This window comes from Ambystoma mexicanum, chromosome 1p (assembly GCF_040938575.1).
Source record: "Ambystoma mexicanum isolate Mex_15411 chromosome 1p, UKY_AmexF1_1, whole genome shotgun sequence".
NCBI lineage: Eukaryota > Metazoa > Chordata > Amphibia > Caudata > Ambystomatidae > Ambystoma > Ambystoma mexicanum.
The window spans coordinates 144,868,939-144,894,698 of record NC_090921.1 but is presented as its reverse complement, the minus strand read 5'-3'; the positions used below and the strand labels follow the sequence as shown (position 1 = coordinate 144,894,698).

The 25,760-nt window shown below is 47.0% G+C and overlaps 1 protein-coding gene across 3 annotated transcripts in view; it reads left to right on the top strand.

Moving 5' to 3' along the window:
• Positions 1–25,760, top strand: part of LOC138567267 (rhodopsin kinase GRK1-like) — a 270,406-nt gene that overhangs the window by 53,016 nt on the left and 191,630 nt on the right. For all 3 annotated transcript variants that reach the window (XM_069645312.1, XM_069645302.1, XM_069645321.1), the window contains exon 2: positions 4,322–5,036. In XM_069645312.1, the coding sequence (XP_069501413.1) occupies positions 4,338–5,036 (699 nt within the window). In that variant the 5' untranslated portion in view covers positions 4,322–4,337. The remainder of the gene's footprint in view (positions 1–4,321; positions 5,037–25,760) is intronic.

The following is a 25,760-nucleotide window of genomic DNA, read 5'->3' as shown; positions in this document are numbered from 1 at the left end:
TTTCTACCTTTCATCCTCACATGGTCAGAACAATGATCTGATCTATTTGCTAATGCTCAGATCTGTTATTTACAATGCAATGAAGATAGTGAATGAAAGCTCAAACATCAGCCTGGTTGCGGGAGCGCACTAAGGAAAACAGACCAGTTAAATGAGTGTAACTCCCTTAGTTTATGAGGGCCCCTGCCCTAAACCCACGTGCATCCGGGGCAGGCCCACCTTGACGACACCACTGTAGATCCACACTAAAAAAAAAGACTGCTGGCCCCAACGAAGTTACTGTCCCATCTCCAACACATACTCCACAGCCAGAATCATGGGGCAATTCATCTATCACTATCGTATGGAATAAATAACCTCTTACATGACTCTCAACACAGATTCAGGCCAACAAGGTGCGGAAACAACACTCTCCTCCAATTGGGCTGCATTAAAAAACAGTGCAGATGCCAGCACAACATCTGCACTCATCCTCCTGTATATATCAGCGTCATCCAAAACTATAAGCAAAAGTGTAGAAAGAGAAAGGACCCTCAGGCTGGAGGGAATCGCACCATGCTGGGTTTCTTCATTTCCCATGGTCTGGAAGGAGATCACAAACCTGGCCCCCTTGCACGTTATGGCCCGCCTTTTCCCCTGCCGAATACCCCAAGAATCCCATCCTTCACTAGTGCAATTGGACATGTGCAGCCAGACTCCTCCAGGGGACTCAACAAAGCTCAAACACATCACCCCAGCACACCAAACACCGCACTGGATCCCAGTCAAGCATGGGGTACAAGCCAACACCCTATGCAACATGCCTTCCGCAGCCCTGCCCTAAAAACCAAGGGCAGACCTGGATCCAATAAAACCTCAACAAAGAACAATAATCCAAAGGAATAGTAACAACAATGATATAGTGAAATCCAACCGATATGGGTCCAGTCTCCTCAACACATGCCTTACACCTGTGCACAAGACCTCAATCAGCATTCTTTGGAGATGGGACTCAGTTGGGTTGATCCCCCCTGCTATTATCTTAAACAACCTGGAACAGAAAGAACTCTTCCCCCAATGGAGAACAACATGATACCCACTGACCGATCAACTGTTGACTGGAACTGACACTTAACAATCTGGCACTTACACACCATAACCAGAGCTAATACAGTCTTACTGCACTGTGAATGCTCAGATCTTGGGACGTCCCCTCTGGATAAAGCACACACCCAATTGTCAACGCCAAACCACATGGAATCATACTGGCACCTAGGACTCTGATACTTCCACCCTGCACTTATCAATACCTCAGGTTTTGCGTCTTCTTCTTAGTCTATCCCACTAACAACCCAAAATCCCTCCCCTTTTGTTTGCAGGGTCTTGCACAATTAGGCCACCAAAAATGAGACATGTGTGCTCTACAAGAACTCTTTGCAATTCATTGCTCCGTGATAGGACAGCCAGTGAAGGTTCAATGGTAACAGGAGCCCCACCCCTTTGCTTTGACTGAATATTGGCCCCTTAGGGACGTGAAAAAATCCTGTCCCTACCTGGGCAGCGAGAGTAGGCCCCACATTGGAGGTAATTAGGCAAGAGTGTAGTGAGGAGGAACATGGTTCACATAACCTGATCTATTGAATTTCTTCCACTCAGGGGGGTCTAAAGCCACGTTTTAGCTCACTGCACCCTTCACAGAGAAGAAATATCCATTTGCATATAAATCTGGTCCGATCCGCAAGGGCAGTCCAGCACCAAAATGCTAGGCAAGTCTCCTCTGAGCGAGAGTAACCTTAGCAACACCAGACAAGTGTTTTGGCCTTGTTGGGCCTCCCCAGTGAGGTGATGCTGAGCCGCTCTAAGGTAAAGGGAGCAAGGGGTTCACGTCTGGATCACCCTTGTTTACTTAGGGTGAAACGCAAGAGTGTAGGAGCTCCTCTACTGAGGATGAACATGGTTCAAATAACCTGTTCTGTGCAATTTCTTCGCCTCAGGGGGGTCTGAACCCACGTTTGAGCTCACTGAGCAGAAATACTCATTTGCATATCAGTCTGGTCCCACCCACAAGGGCAGTCCAGCACACTGAATCAAGCTTTAAGTCTCCTCTGAACAAGAGTACCATCAGCAACCCTAGACAAGAGTTTCGGCCATGTTGGACCGGTTACATGTGATTATAACTAATGAAATAAAAACAAATTAAATAATAACGAATCAAAAGAAATATCAGATTTTTTTTTTTCTATTGGGGGGGGACCTGCATTGAAAGTATTCCTATACGACAGGTGCCCCACACTTAACTAGCAGAGGGAAAGTAGTGGCATGAGCCTCCCACCTGGGCAGCTAGTTCTGTCCCACAGTCACAAGAGCATTACATCTATACCGAGGGTGTAGGACACTCAGTGACATGAGCCACACCCTTGGCAGTGATAGTAGCGTCCCCACTGATGGGAGGCCAGCACGAGGGCAGCAAGAGCAGAGCCAGCAGTGACTGCAGTGTTCCACAGCGACAGGGGCCCTGTACCCGAGGAGTGCAGACATGAAGTGACCTCACACCATCAGTACCCGACACACTAGGCAGTAATACATTGCACACACCAGTAGCACAAAACAATGACCACCACACGACAAAATGCATACTTGCCAACCCTACAGATTTAGGCAGTAGGCTACTGCTTTTTAAGCAGTCCTACCGCCTACTGATTTCAGTGACAGATCCTACTGCTTTTTACAGTGGCAGGTAATTTTTGTGACTCTGAGGCAGGCTCCGGGACAAAGCATGCAACACATTAATTAGTCTGTCTATACAGTGGACTGGTAGGTCATTACTTTGATTAGGCTCAGACCAATCCACTGACCTGACAGCTACTTGACTCTGTCCTGCCCTCTTGCCGGGGCAACCATTAGGTGAACCACCAGTGAAAGCAAGTGTCAGAGTGTAACACCATCACACAGAATCTGCCTATCAGACTGAGAGGGGTATCAGTCGCCATGTCATTCAGTGTTCAACTTGCAATAAATATGTACTTCCTGGGCTGCCGCTACAGAGCAGTGGCAAACGTTGCCTATCAGCTCTGTGTGATTACCTTCTGCGAAGTTAGGTAATTGAATTTAGTGTTAAGTTACCATTCAGAATTATACCTTTTTTAAAATGTCAACATCTTTCCATGTTGTGCTGTTTGATGGGTTGTGTACTTTAAAATGCTTCAATGGTGCCAACAATGTATGTTTTGTATGTTCCTGTGATGTCATTGTTGTGGGAATTATTCTTTTTGAAACTTCAAAAATCCTACATCTTTTTGGTCACAGAATGTTGTCAAATATGCAAAATGTGCTCATATTCACTGACTGGATTGCTTCCATTTGTGTTGCTTAAAGCTTTCATATGAAAAGTAACTGTTTTGCCCGCCATGGTTTCCCGTTGTCTGGAGGGGCGGATTGGCCTACAGGGAACTCTGGGGATTTCCCGGGGGGGGGCCTCCGCATCATGGGCCTCTTTTGTGTGCTTACCTATTATATTTTCATTTTGTCTAATGGGAAAAGGGCCGGGCTTGCTCACACTGTGTAATATAGGGCCACTTTGAGTAACATTTCCAGGGCCTGTTTTGGTTCCCAGTCCACCCATGATTGTCTGCCTTATTTTGCATGAATGAGCTTCGAAACATCCATTGTTAACAGTTATTAGACAGTCCCAGAAAGGGCTTACAAAGGAAGTCACATGTGTTATTATGAGAGTACAAAATCGCCATCAACAAGGCGCTCTTTTAAAAAGCATCATTCGATTAAATGGAAACGTATTTCTTAGGCCTATTCAGTGCTTAATTTGTGGGGGTGTTTGCTGGGGCTCAGCCCTGGCACTTATTTCTGCGTCCTGGCACTTATTGTCTCAGAATCTGTTCAATTATGATATGGTGTTTTGGCAACTTTATTATTTTATATTTTTATTATAAAATCAGAGCAAAAGGTTCACAATGATTGTGTTTAAAGACACACATAAACATTTCACTCGCATCAAGACACAAGTACATTATTGGAATTTGTAAAGCGCACATCTGCCATAGCTAGTACATCCATCAACTCCAATGAGCCATTGAGAGTTGCAGCGTTAACCCCATACAAGGGGAGTAGCCGGGGATGCTGGGAAAGGAGAGCAGGATGCTACCCATCCCAATGTGTCATGGGTGTGCTAGAAAATATTTGCGTCCTGGCACTTATTTTTTGACATATTAAGCACTCGGCCTATTATGTCTTTTTGTCTCTTTAGGAGCCCTTAGTGGTTCACTTTCTGGGTGTATACAAGTAAATGTTAACTTATTATTTTGTCATTCCTTTCTGCTACTCTTAGGTAACCCGGCACCAAGATGGACATCGGCTGTCTCGAAACTGTGGTGGCTAACTCAGCCTATGTATCAGCACGCGGGAGCATGGATGCCAATGCTGCACAGACCATGCGCGACCGGAAGATGCGAGCTAAGCTGAAACTGCCTAACATCACCCAGTGTGAGTACCTCAAGGAAAAAATCGAGTTGGGTTTCCAGAGTTTGTGTATCAAGCAGCCAATTGGCAAACGTCTATTTCAGCAGTTCCTGGAGGACACAGAGGAGTTCCGCCCAGCTGTCAACTTCTTGAAGGACATTGAGGGGTATAACACAGCTGAGGAAAATTGCCGCATCCAGAAAGCCCAGAAGAGTGTGAATACATATTTAGACTCTGCCTCTAAGCAGTTTTGCTCATTCCTAGAGGAGAAGGCAATCATGCGGGTGAAGGAGGATGCCAAGAATGGCCACCACGACCTATTTAAGGAGTCGGAGGAGCTGGTGCTGGCCCACTTGGAGAACCACGCCCTGGAGCGCTACAAGGAAAGTATCTTCTTCCTCAGGTTCCTGCAGTTTAAGTGGCTGGAGGCTCAGACGGTCACAGAAGACTGGTTTCTGGACTTTCGTGTCTTGGGCAAAGGTGGGTTCGGGGAGGTCTATGCCAGCCAGATGAAGGCCACGGGCAAAATGTATGCCAACAAGCGGCTCAACAAGAAGAGGCTGAAGAAACGTAATGGCTATGAGGTGAGACCTAGCAAACACGCCACATCCAGATAATGATAAAGTAATGTGCACATTCACAAGGATGTCTATGTCTTTACTGGCGGTGGGGAAGCTCAATGGGTCTCGGTTTGGGCAAGATCATCAGGCAGGTAGCTCACAGGCACTTTATTAGTCTAGATTAGTAATCGGGTGGTTTGCAGGTTCTGTTTTGGTCTACATTAGCAGTAGAGTAATGTACAGGTCCTATATTAGTCTAAGGTAGCAGTGTGGCTCTCAGGTCTAAATAAGCAAAGGAAGCCAACAGATCCTACATTCTTCTAAGTGAGCAGGTTAGTTCAAAGGTCTTCATTACAGTAGGACAGTTTAAAGATCCTATATTTGTCTAAGTCATCAGGTAGGTCACAGTTCTTGATTAGCAGTAGTGAAGTTCACATGTCCTATTTTAGTCAAAGTTAGCAGAGTAGCTCACAGTTCTTGATTATCAGTAGGGCAGTTCACAGTTCTTATATTAGTATACGTTAAGAAGGTAGCTCAGGGGTCTTAATTAGCAGACAGGCAGTTTACAGGTCCTGTGTAGTGTACATTAGCAGGGTTCTTGATTCGATGTAGGGCATCACATAGATCCAATATTAGTCTAAGTTAGCAGGGTAGTTCACAGGTCTTGATTATTAGGGGGGCAGTTCACAGGTCCTGTATTATTATAAGTTAGTAGAGTAGGTCAGTGGTCTTGATTAGCAGTAGGGAATATGACAGATCCTATATTAGTCTTTGTTGGCAGGGTAGTTCACAGGTCTTGGTTAGCAGTATCGCAGTTTGCGGATCCTATATTAGAATCGGTTAGCAGGGCAGTTCACAGGTCTTAATTAGCAGTAGGGCAGTTCACAGGTCCTATCTTAGTCTATGTTAGCAGAGTAGTTCACAGGTCTTGGTTAACAGTAGGGTAGTTCACAGATCCTATATTAGGATCGGTTAGCAAGGTAGTTCAAAGGTCTTGATTAGCAGTAGCACAGTTCACAGATCCTATATTAGTCTACGTTAGCAGGGTAGTTCACAAGTCTTGGTTAGCATAGGGCAGTTCACATATCCTATATTGGTATAGGTTAGCAGGGCAGTTCACAGATCCTATATTAGTATAGGTTAGCAGGGTAGTTCACAGGTCTTGGTTAGCAGGAGGACAGTTCACAGGTCCTATTTTGGCATAAATTAGCTGGGTAGTTCAGAGGTCTAGGGTGTTTCACAGATCTTATGTTAGTCCAAGTTAGCAGGGTAGCTCACAGGTCTTGGTTAGCATTAGGACAGTTCACAGATCCTATATTAGGATCGGTTAGCAGGGTAGTTCGCAGGTCTTGATTAGCAGTAGGGCAGTTCACAGGTCCTGTCTTAGTCTATGTTAGCAGGGTAGTTCACAGGTCTTGGTTAGCAGTAGGGAAGTTCACAGATCCTATATAAGGATTGGTTAGCAGGGTAGTTCAAAGGTCTTGATTAGCAGTAGCACAGTTCACAGATCCTATATTAGTCCAAGTTAGCAGGATAGCTCACAGGTCTTGGTTAGCAGTAGGGTAGTTCACAGATCCTATATTAGGATTGGTTAGCAGGGTAGTTCACAGGTCTTGATTAGCAGTAGGGCAGTTCACTGGTCCTATCTTAGTCTATGTTAGCAGGGTAGTTCACAGGTCTTGGTTAGCAGTAGCGCAGTTCTCAGATCCTATATTAGTATAGGTTATCAGGGTAGTTCACAGGTCTTGGTTAGCAGTAGGACAGCTCATAGGTCCTATATTAGCATACATTAGCAGGGTAGTTCACAGGTCTAGGGTTTTTCACAGGGTTTAGTCCAAGTTAGGAGGGTAGCTCACGGTTCTTGGTTAGCAGTAGGGCCGTTCACAGATCCTATATTAGGATTGGTTAGCAGGGTAGTTCACAGGTCTTGATTAGCAGTAGGGCAGTTCACAGGTCTTATCTTAGTCTACGTTAGCAGGGCAGTTCTCAGATCCTATATTAGTATAGGTTATCAGGGTAGTTCACAGGTCTTGGTTAGCAGTAGGACAGTTTATTGGTCCTGCTTTATTGTATGTGTGCACAGAGCTGGCAAAATAGCTCAGTGGGTTTATTCATTTGTAATGTGCATAAAACGGGCAAAATAAACTGTATGTGGGTGCAGGTTTTACTAGATTGAATTGATGAAAAAGATAAGATTTAAATGATTTACAAAAGAGTTGGAGGGTATCAATGCAACGCGACCGATAGGTAGAGATTTCCAGAGATGAGGGCCCAGAAAGAAAAATGCCTTTCTCTTTGCTGGCAGAACAACCAGAACAACCAGAATATGTTGGTGAGCAGGGCGGAGGTCACTCTTAGGTTGATAAACCTGGATCCTCTCCAACAAATATTGTGGTAAGAGTCCATGCGCGCATTTGAAGGCCAAGCAAAGGACCATACCATCTGATCCTTTGCTTGACCAGCATTCAATGCAATGATTTCCGCAGCAGTGAGTTAGAAGCTGATCTAGATTAGAAGATGAAAAATTGATCTAACTACAGTGTTTTCTGCTACCTGGAGACGCGAACAAGCTGTCGCTGCGCAATGCCAGCTGGCCGTTTGCAAAATCCATGCTTGAATTCACAAAGGCACCAACCACAACCATGTAGTCCGTGGAGGGAATGTAGGGCAGAATGGACCGTAACAGGCAATGCCTTAAGAAAATAGACATAACTATCCCTCCAACCTGATGTTCGCAGCTGTAACTAGATTGCGGGTAGCAGCCACAGTTCTTGAGCTTTAGTCCGAAACAGGTTGGGAGGTTACAGAGAAAGAGTGGGGACGGAATGCTTGCTGGATTACTAAACACTTGTTTAGGACAGTATACAAATATCTTAGTTTATTGGATTGAACTATAGTCTATCACGGGTCATCCAACATTTAACTTCACTCATACAATTCAATAAGTCCTCCAAAGAATCTGTATCATTATTGATAAGGAAATAGACCTGGGTGTCAGCGTATGAATAAAAAAAGGCAAAATTTAGAAAAGAGGGGCTTTCACGGCTGAATATGAACAATGAGGAGCAAAGGTAACATAGAGGATCCCTGTGGAGCCCCACAAGAGACAGATGACAGCTCTGAAAGACAACCGCCAATTTGATCATGTTGGCTTCAATCTTTAGGGAAAGAACTAAACCTTCTCAGGGCTGCCTGGGACAGACCTGCAACTTTGGTCATCCCAGACAACAACATGTTATGATCTACAGTGTCAAAGGCTGCCGACAGATTTTACATAAAAAGTTGTGGGCAGGAGCCCTCATCCTCCTTTTTTAAAATGTCTCAAATGGCTGCTAAGTTTGGCTCTGTCCCATGGGCTGGGCGATCCGGATTGAAAGGTATATAGAAGTTTACATTCCTCAATGTGCTCTTGCAATTGGGAAGTGAGCACCTTCTCTGGGAATGTTTGCAGGCCATTGCAATTCAATTATTGGCCAATAATTATGCACGAGTCCCGGATCAGATGATTTTTATTTTAGTAGAGGAGTAATAGAAGATGATTTAAGAGCCTTTGTGACCACCCCTTGCGTTAGAGAATGTTAACCAAATTCATTGATGAAGGCGGCTAAGTGAGAAGCATGTCCACATGCTACGTTTGCCGGTATAACATCAAAATTTAGTTTAGTAGCCGTTAGTTTCGGAAGATGGTACAAAATAGGATCCAGGGAGACAGAGGAAAAGGAAAACACGGCCTTCGTCGGTTCAATATTTAAAGCAAATGGCTCAAGCGGTAAGGAAGGAGTCGCTATATCGAGATTTACCTGGATAGACTTAACTCTTATCTCGGAGCAAAATATTAAACTTATTAGCCAGATTGTAGGAGTTACTTTTGATTTTACACACAAAGAAAGATGGCAGAACTTGTCGACAGTGTCGAACAGTTCTCCCGGTTTATTTGGTTGAGCGCTCCGTGTTGCGATATGCGTGTGATGTGTAGGTCCCAGGTTCGAATCCCGGCAAAGCCAAATCAGCCTTTCATCCCTCCAAGGCTGGAATTTGAGTTCCAACTGTGGTTGGGTGATATGATAATTTTATGTAAATGTTCAATGGCCCACCCTTTGGTGAAAACGCTATGAAAATAACACATCCTTATCATGCATTCATCCATTCATAATACACGTCCTGCTTTGTATTATGTACTCATCGCACATTTCTTTTGCATGTCTTCAAAACGTATCTTTTAAAAAATGTGCTACAAATACTCCACTAATTACTAAGAAATCATCCTTTCAAAGGCACTGGCCTGTTGAGGATTCTCCCATTATTCAAATGGGCCAGTCCCCCGTGGATGTCATTTTTAATTTTCAGTTTCAGCAGCGGCCCAAATATTCTAGGATTGGAGGTAATAATATATAATTACACCCCTCCTCGAATATTTGGGGAAAGAATTTTAGGGGTCAGGAAAAAAGTCATCTAACTGGTGACTTTTTCACAGCAACATTATCACATGGAACTAAATATTTGGGGAAGTGTTTGATTTTATTGAGGGTGGATTTTTGGAAAATGTTGCCCCTTGGCAGCCATTTCCCAGGCTACATTATCACTGGACACTGCATGGAAATGATGAGACCTCGCAACATGCTGGTACCTGTGAGAAGGTGGTAGGGTTGGAGCAGGGCCAGTCAAGTACTTATTCCTGTAGTGAAAAGTAGAGTCCAGCATGGAAATGGGCCGGCCATGGTGGGAGATCAATGGGAGGGTCATCGGAGGCCGGTCCCCGTCCCGTTGACAGACGCAGGAGAGGAATAAGGAGTCCGGATTAATCCCAACTCTGAAAAAATGGTCTGAGTACCTGGACAAGCAATGGCGTTAACTCACAAATTGTGTGATGCACTCAACTAAATTATGGCAATACGTGGCATATAGTAAGAGTTCCTAGGAAGTTGATGTGAATACCTGGTAAATGGTGTACCTGATGCCAATTACTGATCTATGACGGGTACTTCACTATATCATTTCAATACTTGGCAAATGATGATGATGATGATGATAGGTTATTTATAACGTGCTTTATACCCAGAGGTTCCTAAGCGCGGACCCGGGGTTCGAACTTGTGGTACTCCGTGCCGTCTTGCTTCCAAGGCGAGCGCGTTGCTGCTGAGCTATCCTCCCGAGACAAGCTAAATGATGGCTTTAGCTTGAGATTTGATACCAATATTTAAAAGTTGGATGCAGAGCAAATTTGCTAGAATGTGCTGAATTTGCCTCTTTAATTGTTTGTATTCGCTATGTGGTACGGTTTCAATAGAAACACACTGAAACGCGTATGGTTTACATAGAACAGTATCATAGGTTTTCCTTCTCCAAACCTGCTTGCTCTCCAAAAAACATGGTCCAGATATCCCAGCCATCCAGGGCAAACACCATCAATCAAAATAACGCCCAACCGTATCTGCAATGAAGTAACAACACTCTTATATTAATAATTTCCCTGAAGAAGCGCTAAGCGTGAAACATGCATTGGTATGATTAAGGATGAATAGTGGAGCACATTGTCAAAAATTCAGATCAATTGAATGGATATTGGAATAAACAGCAATTCATTACAGGAAACATGTGTGTCTTCCGATGTTCGTCTTTACACCCAACAGGCAGCTTGTTCTGTATTCAAAATGCAAATCGACTGGGTTTGTCAATGCCTATTTGTTACACTTATGGTGAATTAGTGCTATTAGGCAGCGGTGTATGCTGTGGGCCAAGTCACACAAGTTCAAGCGAATTACAGGCCGCCTAAGAGGAAAGAGGCTTGGGGCTTGGGAAAAGCTGGCACATGCTTCATGGTGGGGGGTGGTGAGGCATCAGAAGCCTTTAGTGCCATGCCGAGGGGCAGTCAACATACACAGGTCGACAGGGTAAGTGGGAATACAGCAAACGCAATCCAGTGTCAGGTGTCGCAATCATCTGCAGCTAGGTGGATGGTCACAGCACCTTACAGCATTATATTAACTGTGGCTTCTTAAGTGTACATTTTATGAAATTCTTTTTAAGAACATTTATATTTCCCTCACAAGATACAGTGCTAAGTCTTGGCTAGCACTAAACTACCAGGAACTGTGACCAAGCAATTATAAACCCAACAGCCCTGGCTTTAGCCAGACAAACCTCGCCCTGTGACATGACGGTGGCCATGATGGATTGGGAGTATTGTAATAGCTTATATACAAAGCTTCCAATCCACCATGGCAAAATTCTTTGACCAAACAAACAGTGGCAGCCACACCCATCAGTAATAATAATAACGCTCAAAGCAAAACAAGCACAATGTAATGCAGCACACAAGTTAAAAACACATGCATGTAACACGTAGTATGAAAGCAGGCTCTCAAGAGTAACATTCAACAAATCCCTCCCTAAATTAAACTGTTCCACTCACATTTCAAAAATGGCTGCCTCTATAGCGGAGATTTCACTGGGGAGCCCTCGTCCTGTCTCAGAGTGCAGCGGACAGGCATCAGAGCTCATCTTACACGTATCACCATGAGCTCTGTGAAAGAGCTAAAGCTCTCTTTATACAGATGCAAACATCACACTACAAAAAAGAGAAATAAATGCTCCCAAAACTCCAGCAACACAAAACCATAAACATAAATTATGTATGTTTATCATGGGTGCTGTCAAGGCCTGTATTTGAACCAGAATAATATGCGTTATCAGCAAAATAAGACAACATTGCCACCTATTAATGTAAGGGTGCGAGAAATGTGTACATTGCATGGCTATAGAAATAGTTCACATGGCTAATATAATACACCATCATAATGTCTTTATGCATGTATACATTTGGGAATGGGGCCCTAGCGACTACTGTGCAAAGCATTGTGGTATGCAAATATCCTGTTCTATCATCCTGCTTTCTCTGTTTTAGAGGAGTCTGGCTGTACCTCTGCCTCTATCCCTCTGTTCAATGGGTGTCTAAATCCGAGCCCTGTCGGCTTGGATTACAGTTGGCAGATCACCAGGGATGTCATTTAGGGGTCGGCAGGGTTCGTAACTGTGACCCCTGAGGTCTCCCTTGCTACCCCTCGGTCTCCCTTGCTACCCCTAAAAAAAAAGAAAAGCTTTTTTTCTTTTCTTTCTTTTAATGCAAGCTCCTGCGCTGTGCCCAGCACCATGTGGCTCTTTGCTTCTGGGGTGGCTGGCTTCCATGTTCAAGCATCTTTATAAAAAAAAGAAAAAAAATTATGGGGGTTCCACGAGTCTAACATTTTCAGCAGTGACCCTGAATAAGAAAGAATAGGAATTCCAAATAATTTGTCTTTCTGGAATTCTATACAATATTTACTAGACTCATTAAAGGTTTATTTCAGGCACACTGCAGGGGGTGAGTCACTGATTTAGACTGTTCTTAAACACCTAAACTCAACCTTTAAGCCTTCTGAGGTCGATAAATCAGTACCAACGCAGGTTGGGCGATATTGTATGTATATAAAGCGCTTAAGCGTAAGTGCTATATAAAAACGCATCATTATCATTTGGTCATGGACGTCTACTTGCATTCACAGTGATCTGGTAATATGGGCCTATACACACTGATCGTAACGATACATTTGGCAATCCATTCCTGTATGAAATGTATGTAACATTAGAGTGATTTCGTAACCATATTTCTGATGCTTGTTAATCTGCTTAGAATCACATGCTGTGCATAGGTCCGACATCCAGTGGTCACTGCGGAGTATTGCATTTTGTTTTTCGTAGTCGAAAAGGGACGTCGACAAGGCGTGTCTGAAATACTATCCCTATAGTGACGTGTGTTGTACCCACAATCCCTCACGCGTCGAGGTCCCTCAGATTGTTTTTTTCTGCCCAGCTACTGGTCGCCTTTACGCGGAGCTCCTCGAGAGACATTGCAGATTCCATCTCCTCGACCTTTGGTCGTTTTTTCCTGTTTAAAGATTTAATATATCGATCCCTCCCTCGACGCAGTTGTGAAGCTGTCTCCGCCGAGCAAGATCTTCGACGGAGGGGACGAGCAGAGGAGATCCTTCGGCGTTGCCGAACACGTGGCCTGGCCTTGCAGGCCAAATACAGTAGGGAGAGTGGGGTCGTGGGACATCACTGATTCTTTTTCTGAGAATGCCTTTCCTTTTCCCCTTCCTTTCCCTTGGGGTAGTTATCACGGTTTATTGCCTCGGCTATGGAGAGGACACCCTTTAGGTTTTGCCCACTTTGTAAGGGCAAGTTTACTTGGAAGGACAAGCATTCACGGTGTAACCGCTGCTTGCCCCTCGATCACGTAGAGCAGGGTTGCTCGGCTTGTCGGCTTCTAAAGCCAAAGACTCTAAAAGACCGTAGGGTCAAGAGGTGGGCGGCCTACGCTATGTCGAAGGCCGGGTCTTCACCCGCAGCTGCTACCACCAACAGTGACGAGGAACGTGATAACACGACCTCCGCTATGGAAGTCGTACACACCTCTAAAGAGCGCTCGCGCTCTACGTCGTCTGTCCCCGGCCCCGACGGGCTCGGCTCACGCCCTGCTTATGGGGATGAACACCCCGGCGACACTGACGCACACGATACAACACATAAACACACAACCCATAGCTCTTCTTCGTCGAAGACGAAGAAAGCATCAGTGCCCAAGGAGACGCAGGTTACACCGGCGGCCTCCTCGGACCGTTCGGGTTCGAAGCCCCTCTCGCAACCGCAGCCGCGACCAGCGACTGGGCTTTCGGCAAATAAGGGCACCGCCCCCAAACCATCGGCCGGCGCGCACCAGCAGAGAGCGCACGCCGCCGTAGAACGTTCGACACCCGTAACGTCGAAACCACAGCCCTCCGCTGACAAACGAGTCACAGAGAGCTTGGCGAGGATCGTTGTGGCCGACGCCCAGAAGCGTATGCCGAAAGACACGTCGAGCGCTACGCAAAGGTCGAAAGACACGCCGAAAAAGCCCGAAGAAAAACAGGGACTACCCCCTTCAGTCGGGGGGACCCCCAGCATACCGGAAGGCTTTTCGGAGGGCGACGGGACACTTTCCTCGACGTTGTGGGAGAGGTCGAGCCGTTTTCAGCAAGATAACACTAATTTTCCCCCGCTAGACCGCTCAGGGGTACCCCATGAAACCATGGAAAGGCTCCATCTCTGCATGGAGAGAATGGAGAGGTTTATGAACACCCAGAACCCTCCCACTCCCAAGAGAACAAGAGAAGGGCCTCAGGAGGACCCCAGGGCCAAATACCCGAGGCAGGACACACCCTTAGACTTCCATAATGTGTATGACCTCACTGGTGAGGAACAATACTTAGAAGAGGAGGATGATTTTGTGGACAATGATGAAGGACAGAACCAAGAGGAAGGTCTGGAAGACAGCCCAGACATGGTAGGAGAAGGCTTCGGAGAAAATCCAGAAGAAGGACCTTCTCATCCCTGGCAATCCCCATCAGTATATTCGGACACTGATGTCCTGAACCTAAATCCTCCTGACAATTCACCTGTTAGAAACACGTCTCCCATTGATGATCAGCCCACATTCAATGCCCTGTTGCGCAGAGCAGCAGCGCATTTCGAACTGGACACTGGGGAGATCTCTCCGGAAATAGACTTTGTGTAAAGAGTAATTAAGGAGAAACCCCCAGTCAGCCAGACCATTCCCCTCCTCGCTTCAGTGAAGAGAAGAATCATCCCTTCGCTATCCACACCCGCACTAATCAGAGGAGTCAATCCAAGGATTGAAAAACTTTTCACTCCTTCACCCTCAGACCCGCTGTACATCAGGGGACATTCCATTCCGGATTCCCTTGTAGTAACTAATATAAGGAAGAGGGCAGGGGTGCCGCTGTCCACCAGTGAGGCACCACCTGACAAGGAGGGCAAGAGGTTATATGCCCTTGCTAAAAGAGTCACATCCTCGGCTGCCTTTTCGGCAAGAATTGCGAACAACAATTCTTTGTTAGCTAGCTACGCGGACGCGCAGTGGGCCAAACTGCGCAAGGACGCCGAAGAAGCGCCGGAACCATTACGTACACGCCTGCTTTCAACTATTGGCGAAGGAACCCAGGTCAACCAGAGTATTGTAAAGAACTCTCTGGATGCTGCTGAGACAGCGGGACGTTCCCTGGTTCAGGGAATACTCCTAAAACGCCATGTATGGCTGCGCAACTCAGGGTTCAAACCGGAGACACAGGCGTCTTAATAAATAAACCTGTTGAAGACTCAAACCTCTTCGGGAAGGCGGTGGATGAGGCTCTGGAAATGGCTAAAAAAGAGTTCGATACTATCAAGATTCTTGACCAGATCTCTAAGCCCACTACCAGACGCGGCTATGGCAACAAACGCTTTTTTCGTGGCCAACGCCAACAGCAGAATCAGCAGCAACAGTACCCTGCCACCAGTTACCAGACCAATAGTGGGCAGTACAGCCAAAGAGGACAGCGCAGGGGCAAAGGGAGAGGGCGGGGGTCCACCCCCAGAGGCTCCCAAGCCCCCAACAACACCAAGTGACGCGAAGATTCGCGTCCCCTCCCATGCAACACCGGTCGGGGGCCGGATAACATCCTTTCTTCCAGCATGGGAGGGAATAACGTCAGACCGCTGGGTACTTTCCACCGTAGCCCACGGATACTGCATCGAATTCAACAGTTCCCCAACATACAGACCCCCGAGGGGACGACGCATGACACCGGAACACCTTGCCATCCTTCTCCAAGAAGTACAACAACTGCTGGAAAAAGGAGCCATAGAGGTCGTGCCTCTATCTCAGGTAACGGAAGGTATTTATTCAGTGTACTTCCTTGTACCCAAAAAGGATCTAACCATGCGCCCTGTATTAGATCTGCGCCCAGCGAACAAGTTTATCAAACCCCAGAAGTTTCGTATGGTGACCTTACAGGAAGTGATCCCACTGCTATCACCGGGAGATTACATGACAACATTGGACATGAAAGATGCATACTTTCATATTTTAATGTTGCCAGCGCACAGAAGATACCTCAGGTTTATGATAGAGGGCAAACACTATCAGTTCAGAGTGCTACCCTTTGGCATAGCATCAGCACCAAGGGTATTCACGAAGGTACTGGCAGTGGCAGCGGCCCACCTGCGCAGGTTGTCCATCCCAGTTTACCCTTACCTCGACGACTGGCTCATAACAGGGGATTCTTATGAAACATGCTTCTCCAATACCCAAAAGACTGTAGACCTTTTGTTCCAGTTGGGCTTCTCCATCAACGAAAAGAAGTCCAGCCTAGACCCCAGCCAAATCAAACAATTCCTAGGGGCTCTAATTCAAACAAAGGACGGCCTCGTCTTCCCCTCCAACGAGAGGGTCCAAAACATGCTGTTTCAGATCCCTCAATATGTGACCGGTCGAGAGGTGACGGTACGCAAAGCAATGCGCTTGCTAGGCATGATGGCGTTGTGTATTTATTTGGTACCTCACGCGCGCCTGTGCATGCGCCCTATGCAAGAGTGGCTCAACAGCCAGTGGTGTCAGGCCAGCGGATTATGGGACGATCCAGTGGTGGTCTCGCAGGCCTTGGTTCTCTCGCTACGATGGTGGACAAAGGAAAACCTGGAAAAAGGGAAACCCTTTGCCACACCCGCGGCGGAAGCCACTCTAACCACAGACGCATCCCTAATAGGATGGGGGGCTCACCTATCCCATCAGACTGCTCACGGAGTGTGGACTCCGAAAGTAGCATCCAAACACATAAATCTACTGGAGCTACTAGCTGTGTTCAAGGCGCTAAAAGCCTTCCAGGAACACCTACAAGGCAAAACTGTGTTGGTCCTTACAGACAGCACCACAGCCATGTACTACATCAACAAGCAGGGGGGCACCCACTCTCCAGGACTGTCCAAACTGGCCCAAAATATATGGAAGTGGGCTCTCAAACAAAACATGTTCCTACTGTCAGAACATGTACCAGGGGAACTCAATCTGCTGGCAGACAAACTCAGCAGAGATTTCCCCCTGCCCGAAGAGTACGAATGGCGACTGCACGAAGACATCGTCTTCGACGTCTTCACACAATGGGGATTCCCAGAAATAGACCTATTCGCAACCCTGGAGAACTCACAATGCCCAAGTTACGCCTCCAGGTACCCCCAGAACCAATCCAAGGGGAACGGTCTGTCGATGCAATGGTCAGGGAAATTTGTTTACGCTTTTCCCCCGACTCCCCTTCTCAACAAGGTGGTGCACAAGATGCACCAGGAACAAGTAACCATGATACTGGTGGCCCCAATGTGGGCCCGACAGCCATGGTTTGCTCACTTGATGGAGATGTCTCTATCTCCCCCAGTGAAACTCCCCTGCCCGTACAACATGCTGTCACAAGACAAGGGCAGGACTCTGCATCCATGCCCCCAGAACATGAACTTAGCAGCTTGGCTCCTGAGATCATAGAATTCGGACATCTACAGCTCCCGCAGAGATGCATGGACATCCTCAGGGAAGCCAGAAAACCTAACACTCGCCACTGCTACTCTAGCAAGTGGAGGAGATTTGTCATCTGGTGCAGAGGAAAAAACATCAACCCGATTGACTGCTCTCCCACACATATTGTTCTATACCTGACCCACTTGTTGGATTCAGGTCTAGTGTTCAATTCCATTAAAGTCCACCTAGCAGCACTTTCTGCATACACCACTTCCCAACTCAAGGTATCGTGGTGGAAGATCCCTGTTATAAAGGCCTTCATGGAGGGAATAAAGAGAATACACCCCCCGATAGCTGACCCAGCTCCCGGATGGGACCTTAACGTGGTACTTACCAGACTCATGGGCTCACCTTTCGAACCCATGCACAAAGCATCTCTTAAAGACCTCACTCTTAAGACTGCTTTTTTAATAGCTATCACCTCCATCAGGAGGGTAAGTGAACTACAGGCTCTTTCTGTTCTAGACCCCTTCGTTACAGTTCACAGAGATAAGGTGGTTCTACGCACGCACCCAAGGTTTGCTCCGAAGTTCATATCGAAATTCCACGTAAACCAGTCTATAGAACTGCCAACGTTCTTTCAAAATCCTTCCAACTTGGGAGAAAAAACTCTACACACACTAGATGTGCGCAGAGCGGTCATGTTCTACATGGAAAGAACGAGACCACTGAGGAAGACTAATCAGTTCTTCGTCTCGGTGGCAGCAGGAAGAGAAGGGGATGCAGTTTCAAAGTCCACTATTTCTAGATGGATTGTTCAATGCATCACTCTCTGCTATACTCTTGCTAAGAGAGAACTGCCCTTTAGGCCAAGAGCACATTCTACTCGAGGCACGGGGGCGTCCATAGCATTCATTGCAAATGTTCCCCTTGAGTCTATCTGCAAAGCGGCTACCTGGAGTTCTGTGCACACCTTTACAAAACACTACTGTCTAGATGCACACTCTAGATCTGACTCCCAGGTGGGTCAGGCAGTATTAAGACATCTTTTCTCTACTGTTCCTTCTCATAACCCACCGCCAACTCCGGGTACTGCTCGCTAGTCTATGCACAGCATGTGATTCTAAGCAGATTAACAAGCATCAGAAGACAATGCATTACTTACCGTAAAAGCATTTCTGATGGTTGTATCTGCTTAGATTCACATGCGCCCACCCTTCCTCCCCGCTCGGATGGAAGGAACATAGACTTCCTTTTATATCTCTCGTTTCTGTACTCACTCACGTCTAGAAGGCTCCCTCAGGGCAGAAAAATACAAACAGAGGGACCTCGACGCGTGAGGGATTGTGGGTACAACACACGTCACTATAGGGATAGTATTTCAGACACGCCTTGTCGACGTCCCTTTTCGACTACGAAAAACAAAATGCAATACTCCGCAGTGACCACTGGATGTCGGACCTATGCACAGCATGGATACAACCATCAGAAAAGCTTTTACGGTAAGTAATGCATTGTCTTATCGTAGTGTACTAAGGAACTATGTGATGCCACTTCCTGTTTTGTCAACGGGTGAAATGTCGTGTTACATCGCTTCCCGTGATATCACTTCGGGGTGGGGTCAAATGACAACACTTCCTGTGATGTCATCAGCGGTCAAGGGTCGTGTGATGTCACTTCTGCTACCCCAGGCATTTTGGTGAAATGACATCCCTGCAGGTCACTGCCCTCCACAGCAACCAGAGGTGCTTGGGCTCAGCTCAGAGTATAGATGTTGTGCAGAGCATTACGGCCTTAGGCATGGATCTACAACCTCTGGCACTCCAGATGTTTTGGACTACAATTCCCATTAGCACTAGTCAGCATTGTCAATGGCGAGGAATTACAGGAGTTGTAGTCTGAAACTTCAGAGTGTTTTAGGTTGCAGACCCCCATTTTATGGGATTCAGGATTTTTACTCAGCTGGCTGCTGGGGATGAATAATAATAATAATAATAATAATAATAATACTAATAACAATAATAATAATGTGTTTAATATTGTGCTGCATGCCAAAATTCCACTTCAAGTGCCGTTGGTAGCAGATGTTACCAATTACCATCATTGTTACCCACATTTGTGGTACTCAATGTATGGCCTCAACAGAATGAAGGCATGAGACGGCCGGGGGGACTATCAACATCGTTATCAAGCGGCAGCTCCTTCTCATCAGCGATGCGAGTGCTTTTATTTGGCAAATGCAGTGTTGGTCGTTAGGGAGCAGTCCCCAAAAATCTCACTTGGAACGCACCAGGTTTTAAAGTTATCCAGTCTCCATTTCCCGGAGGAGAAGGGAGTGCCGCATTGTGCAGTATAATGATAGGATATGATATGATAGTTTATTTATATAGCGCCCATACACAATGTGTTTCAAAGCGCTTCACGGCAAGTGAGGGAACCAGGGAAAATACAATGACATTCTTACAGGCCATGAACAGTAAGGATGTGAAATTATCTATCGTACTCGGCCTGACGACATTTCAGATAGTGCACACAGATAGGAAATAAATGGGAAACAGACAGGCGACTACCGTACTAGGCCTGACGACATTACTGGTAGAGCAGGAGATTAACAAGAGGTGAGTGAGGGGGAGGATAAAGGAGGTAGAGGAACAACACAAGTGACTATTGTACTAGGCCTGACGACATTTCAGATAGTGCTAGGGGCGAGGGACAAGTAAAGGGAGTAGGCCTGAAGCTTCTGTTGGCGAAGGCTGGTGGGGGCTGTTATCAAGGCCAGGAGGCTGGAGAGAGAGCAGTCCCTCAAAGGAAAGAACCTCAAAATCCACTTTTGAAAATGCCACCCTCTCCATGTCACCTGGAGGAGGGCGGCCTGGGGGAAAGTCTAAGTGGGCAGGATCATTTGCCCCACCCCCTGATACGGAACTCCAATAGGAAACATTGCTCCATCCCACAGGACCCAACAACAAAATGGTGACGTCATGAAGTCAGAGACTTCATCACGAGTCACAGGAGGCCGGATGGAGGAAGGGGAGGAGTTAGTGTGAAGGCGAGGAAAGAATAAAGACGTTCTCCTTTCCTCTTGTGTCCGCAGGTGCAGCGGTGAACAGGAAGATCATGAAGGGCAGGCCAATAGCAGATCCAAAGGCCCAGGAGCGGCGGTGATCAAATCACTAAACCACATGACAATAGGTGTGACCACACCACAACCAAAAGCGATAACGGACCCACGGGGCGGCGGTAGGTCATTGTCCTGACGCAACAAGTTGCAAGATGAGTCCTGGCTGGGCTGGCTGCCACTTACCAGAGCTGCAGGGAAGGACCCCAGTGGAGGCTGACGCCCAGCAGAGAGAGAGTGGGCCCAGAAGAGTCAGATGCAGAGCAGAGGCGCCAAAGATGTGTAGCTGAAGCACAGACACCCGCCTAACAAGTGCTGACACCAAGGTGAGAGGCACACAACCACATAACATACAGGAAGCACAGAAATAGGACCAGACGACCCGGAGGCAGCGCCAACATGTCGGAGGGAGATCGCCCGGACGCGTGCCAGTCGCCCCACCAACTATGTTCCAGGCGCACTTCCAGGACGCCCTGTCCATGCAACTACCAGGGGCATTTGATATAATTGAAATCAGCAATTTAGGACCCAGATGGCAAGATGCGTGAGAGACTTTGACGTCTGCGTTGAAGCGATAGGCCCACTCGATGAACACAGAAAGAGATGCCTGCTCCCGTTGGGAATAGGACCAACTGGAAGGGACATAGTGGATGAGCTACTGGAAACACACAGCGGGCCTCAGAGCAGCACTGACGGAATACTGTACGCTGCACGCCAACGTGGACTACGAGAGGAACATGTGCCACACAGACCACAGAGACTCATTGAAGAAATGGGGTGACATGGACCAAATGTTTATAAGGGGGGAGGTCGTGAAGTCATGGACTTCATCACGTGTCGCGGTAGGCTGGATATGGCATGGAGGAAGGGGCGGAGTCAAATTAGTGTGAGTGTGAAGGAGAGAAAAGAACAAAGACGTTCTCCTTCCCTCTTGGGGCCGCGGCTTCCTTTGTAAGGAGGGCAAACTGCTGGGTCCAGATTCAGTGCCACGGTAAAAACTATATGGACTGTTCCCAATATGCAATTTGGCTTGACTGAGCTCTTGCCTGAATACAATATAAACCATACAAGCCCACAGATTACATCTCTGCCTCACCACGCGTCTCATATTCAAAAATACCCAACAGAGAAAAAAGGCATATCAGTGTGTACGGCCATGGTTCATATGGACTATTCCACATATGCACTTTAGCATCACCCGAGCAAGAAACACAGCTGTGTAATTTAACACAACCGTCTGAATTTTGGCGACACAACCCTTTTGTAATTCTGAGAGCACCATTTCAGTCTTGGTAACTAGCATTCAGGGGCGTTGGAGACCCATAAAATCTGGGTGGGGGGAACAGGGACACCTTGGGACTTTCCTTTATTTATTTATTTATTGTGTTTTAGTCAAAGAAATCGTCTTTTCACAAAATTAAAATAGCAATACGCATTAAAGGATAGTTCCAGGACTTTTTTTTTATTGTCCCTACGGTTCGGCCATGTGTTTTTAAGCATAACTCGGTAGATCGTAGAAAACTTTCCTATGGACCTTACCCGACTTTTCGTCCATTAACGCACTCGAAATCAGCCGCCATTTTCTGATAATCCTATCATTTCCCCCCATCGACCTGGCTCACCTGCTTTTGCGGCACTAAATCAAATCCCCCGCCCCTGAGCCTGACATCAGCATACGCGTACCGCCCATTTCCCAACGCCAAAGCACGTTTCGTATCAACAATCGCTGCGCCTCAGCTAATGAAGTGTCGCCATGGAAATGGCAGGACGCCTCTTTCATCAATAAGTATAAACACACCGTTTCACAACACACAGCAGCAGATTTTCTATTCCATTCCTCTCTCTGTGTTACTTTGAGTACTCTGTGACTCGTTTCTGTGCTCTGGTCAGCTACATTCGCCGCTTCTAGGCCTTGTGAACACCTGTACCATCTCTGTAAATTATTTTACTTTCTTTACCACACAATGGCTACAATAATGCCGTATATGTACGAGCCCGAGTACACCGAGGAAGAACTACTGGAAAGGCAAGCACGCGAAAACGATGGGGATTCGGACGGCAGTTGGGAGGACCAGTCAACGGATGAAGAGCCTGGACCATGTCGCATGGACGGCGTCTCCACCTGGTGCACGTGCAATCGGTGCGAGCTAATGCCAACTGAGGAGGAGAACTGCTGCTGCCGTGAAAATTCCGGGTGCTTGGCCTACATTTCGGAAGGCGAGCCAAGTCCGCAATGCATCACCGAGCTGCCAGAGTTCAGGGAAGCCTGCCTCTCACGGACCGTGTTGAGGATGATGATGGTGCTTATGCACGAACTTCGCGGCACTGTTCGTCCGCGTAATCCGAGTAACGAGTAAGTATACTCTGGTTGTGATGTCAGTGATGCCACTACTATTTCATGGTCGTCTCCCACATATAAAATTACATCTACATATCATTCGAACGCATGTAAATTGGTTCCATATTGTGCATTTTCTAGATAGAATTTTTTTCAAAGCAGAATGACATTTTTTTACCTGAATCGACAGTGATAAGAAAGTTTTGTCATTTTAATACAGTTTGCATCTTTCATTTTCACAGGTGGTACAGGCTGGTGGCCTATCGTTGCTTCACTTGGTGGCTTCACGGGAGGCTCGGACACCGCGTTCGGAGAGTAATACCTGCCTGTGCGGTACTTGCCATTAGACAACATTTCCCCAGCGACAGTGGACAATACCGCGGATTTTCCCTAGATGTGCTACAACCGGAACTTTACAATGTGTAATGTTTATTATTTATGTTCAATTGAAATTAAGATCTAAAATAAAACCCAACATATATTTTAACAATGGTTGTTTTGATTTTTTAAATGAATCTAGTGTGTCTCCATTGAATAGTCTTCCTGTGCCTTGTCTTGTCACACCACATGTCTCCGGCCAGCATCCTCCCTCACGCTGGCCGCCCACCTTCAATCCACATAACCGTTGAACCCATATGCAGCAGACATACATATGTTATTTTGCGGGTTGGCATCAAGCCTCCCGGCCTTGCCTCCTCCCCCAAAAATACTTACCACACCACTTTGTTCAATCGTTGGCAATAAAAGGCCGTTGGATTTTATTGATACAAAACATGGTTATAGGTAAATAATCAATATGGTTGATCATAATAAATCATCCTTTTGGGCATCGGGTACAGAGATGACCCCCTCTGGCCCGTGCCGCCTTGCCACCACAGGCCAGCCTGCTGCTGACTAACTGCCTAGGCATCCAGGGTCTCCAGGGTGAACTGCACCCATATATTCTCCTAGGAGGGTGAGGTATTTATAAACTCACCCCCCTGCCTTCCATGTACTAGATCTTGCAGCCTGCCTCTTACAAGCAGTTAGATGGCCTCTCCTTGGTGAGGCCCTGCGGCAAACGAGTCTTGTCTGCACGACCACCGCCCCAATCCACCCCCCCGCCCTATCAAAGGCAGTTCGCACTGGGGTACTTGCGCTGGCAAGTGGAGCTGTCAGGGAGCGATAAAGGCCAAGAGGTGCCAAAGACCATGTACACTTCAAAGTGGTCTATAGAGCATGGGTTGTTGTTCCCATGTCTACCTCCAGACCCCGTGTCTCCTGCCAAACATCCCCCCTCACGATGGACGGCCCCCTGCAATCCACATAAGTGTGTCTCCATTCACGAGTCTTCCTGTGTCTTGTCTCCACGACCACCGCCCCAATCCACCCCCCGCCCTATCAAAGGCAGTTCGCACCGGGGTACTTGCGCTGGCAAGTGGAGCTGTCAGGGAGCGATAAAGGCCAAGAGGTGCCAAAGACCATGTACACTTCAAAGTGGTCTATAGAGCATGGGTTGTTGTTCCCATGTCTACCTCCAGACCCCGTGTCTCCTGCCAAGCATCCCCCCTCACGATGGACGGCCCCCTGCAATCCACATAAGTGTGTCTCCATTCACGAGTCTTCCTGTGTCTTGTCTGCACGACCACCGCCCCAATCCACCCCCCGCCCTATCAAAGGCAGTTCGCACCGGGGTACTTGCGCTGGCAAGTGAAGCTGTCAGGGAGCGATAAAGGCCAAGAGGTGCCAAAGACCATGTACACTTCAAAGTGGTCTATAGAGCATGGGTTGTTGTTCCCATGTCTACCTCCAGACCCCGTGTCTCCTGCCAAGCATCCCCCCTCACGATGGACGGCCCCCTGCAATCCACATAAGTGTGTCTCCATTCACGAGTGTTCCTGTGTCTTGTCTGCACGACCACCGCCCCAATCCACCCCCCCCGCCCTATCAAAGGCAGTTCGCACCAGGGTACTTGCGCTGGCAAGTGGAGCTGTCAGGGAGCGATAAAGGCCAAGAGGTGCCAAAGACCATGTACACTTCAAAGTGGTCTATAGAGCATGGGTTGTTGTTCCCATGTCTACCTCCAGACCCCGTGTCTCCTGCCAAGCATCCCCCCTCACGATGGACGGCCTCCTGCAAACCGCATAATGCCACGACATATACACGTCATTCATTCACAAACACACCCCTGTTTCGAATTCTTTATAACCCACTTCATATTTCTAATGAGAACTTCTTTGCGCTTTGCTAGTCAACCCGTGAAGGTGCTGGTTATCTGCTCTTCGTCTCTGTGAACTTCCGTGACCACTTCGAGGAAACTCGTCAGTTTGCAACCTGTGAACTGCTCCCTGTTCTACGACAAGAAACTACTCTGATCCCTGCATCTAACTGTTTGTTCTTCAAGGTAAGGCCATGTACCATAATCATTTTGCGTCCAATTTCTTTTCGTTCAAGACAGTACATGCAAGGAACTAGTCACATGTTCTGAGTTTAGTGAAATTATTTTAGTTCCAAGAACCAAAAAGAACCTTGCATTGAACCTTTTATGTGTCATTTAATTTTTTAACACATTGGTATTCATAGAGAATTGTTGATCTTTACTTTTCAGAACTTTCCACAATGCCTGCCTGTTCCATTGGCGGTTGCCCTTCGAAGACCCATAATAAATCTGAAGGTATTATAATGCATGTTTTCCCTAAGACAATAGATCAGATAAGAGAATGGGTCCGATATTGCGGATATCCACCGTCTGAGCTTGAAAGTAGAGTCCTAGAAGTCTTTGCGGACAAGAGGGGTGATCGATACCGCATCTGCAGCAGGCACTTTAGCTCAGACATGTACTCCACATCATTGCTAATAAAGAAGAACACACCGCGAGCGAGGCGAAAATTGCTCTCAACCGCTATTCCCACTCTATTCGTCCACATCCCTCCACTGGTGAGTCAAGTTTAT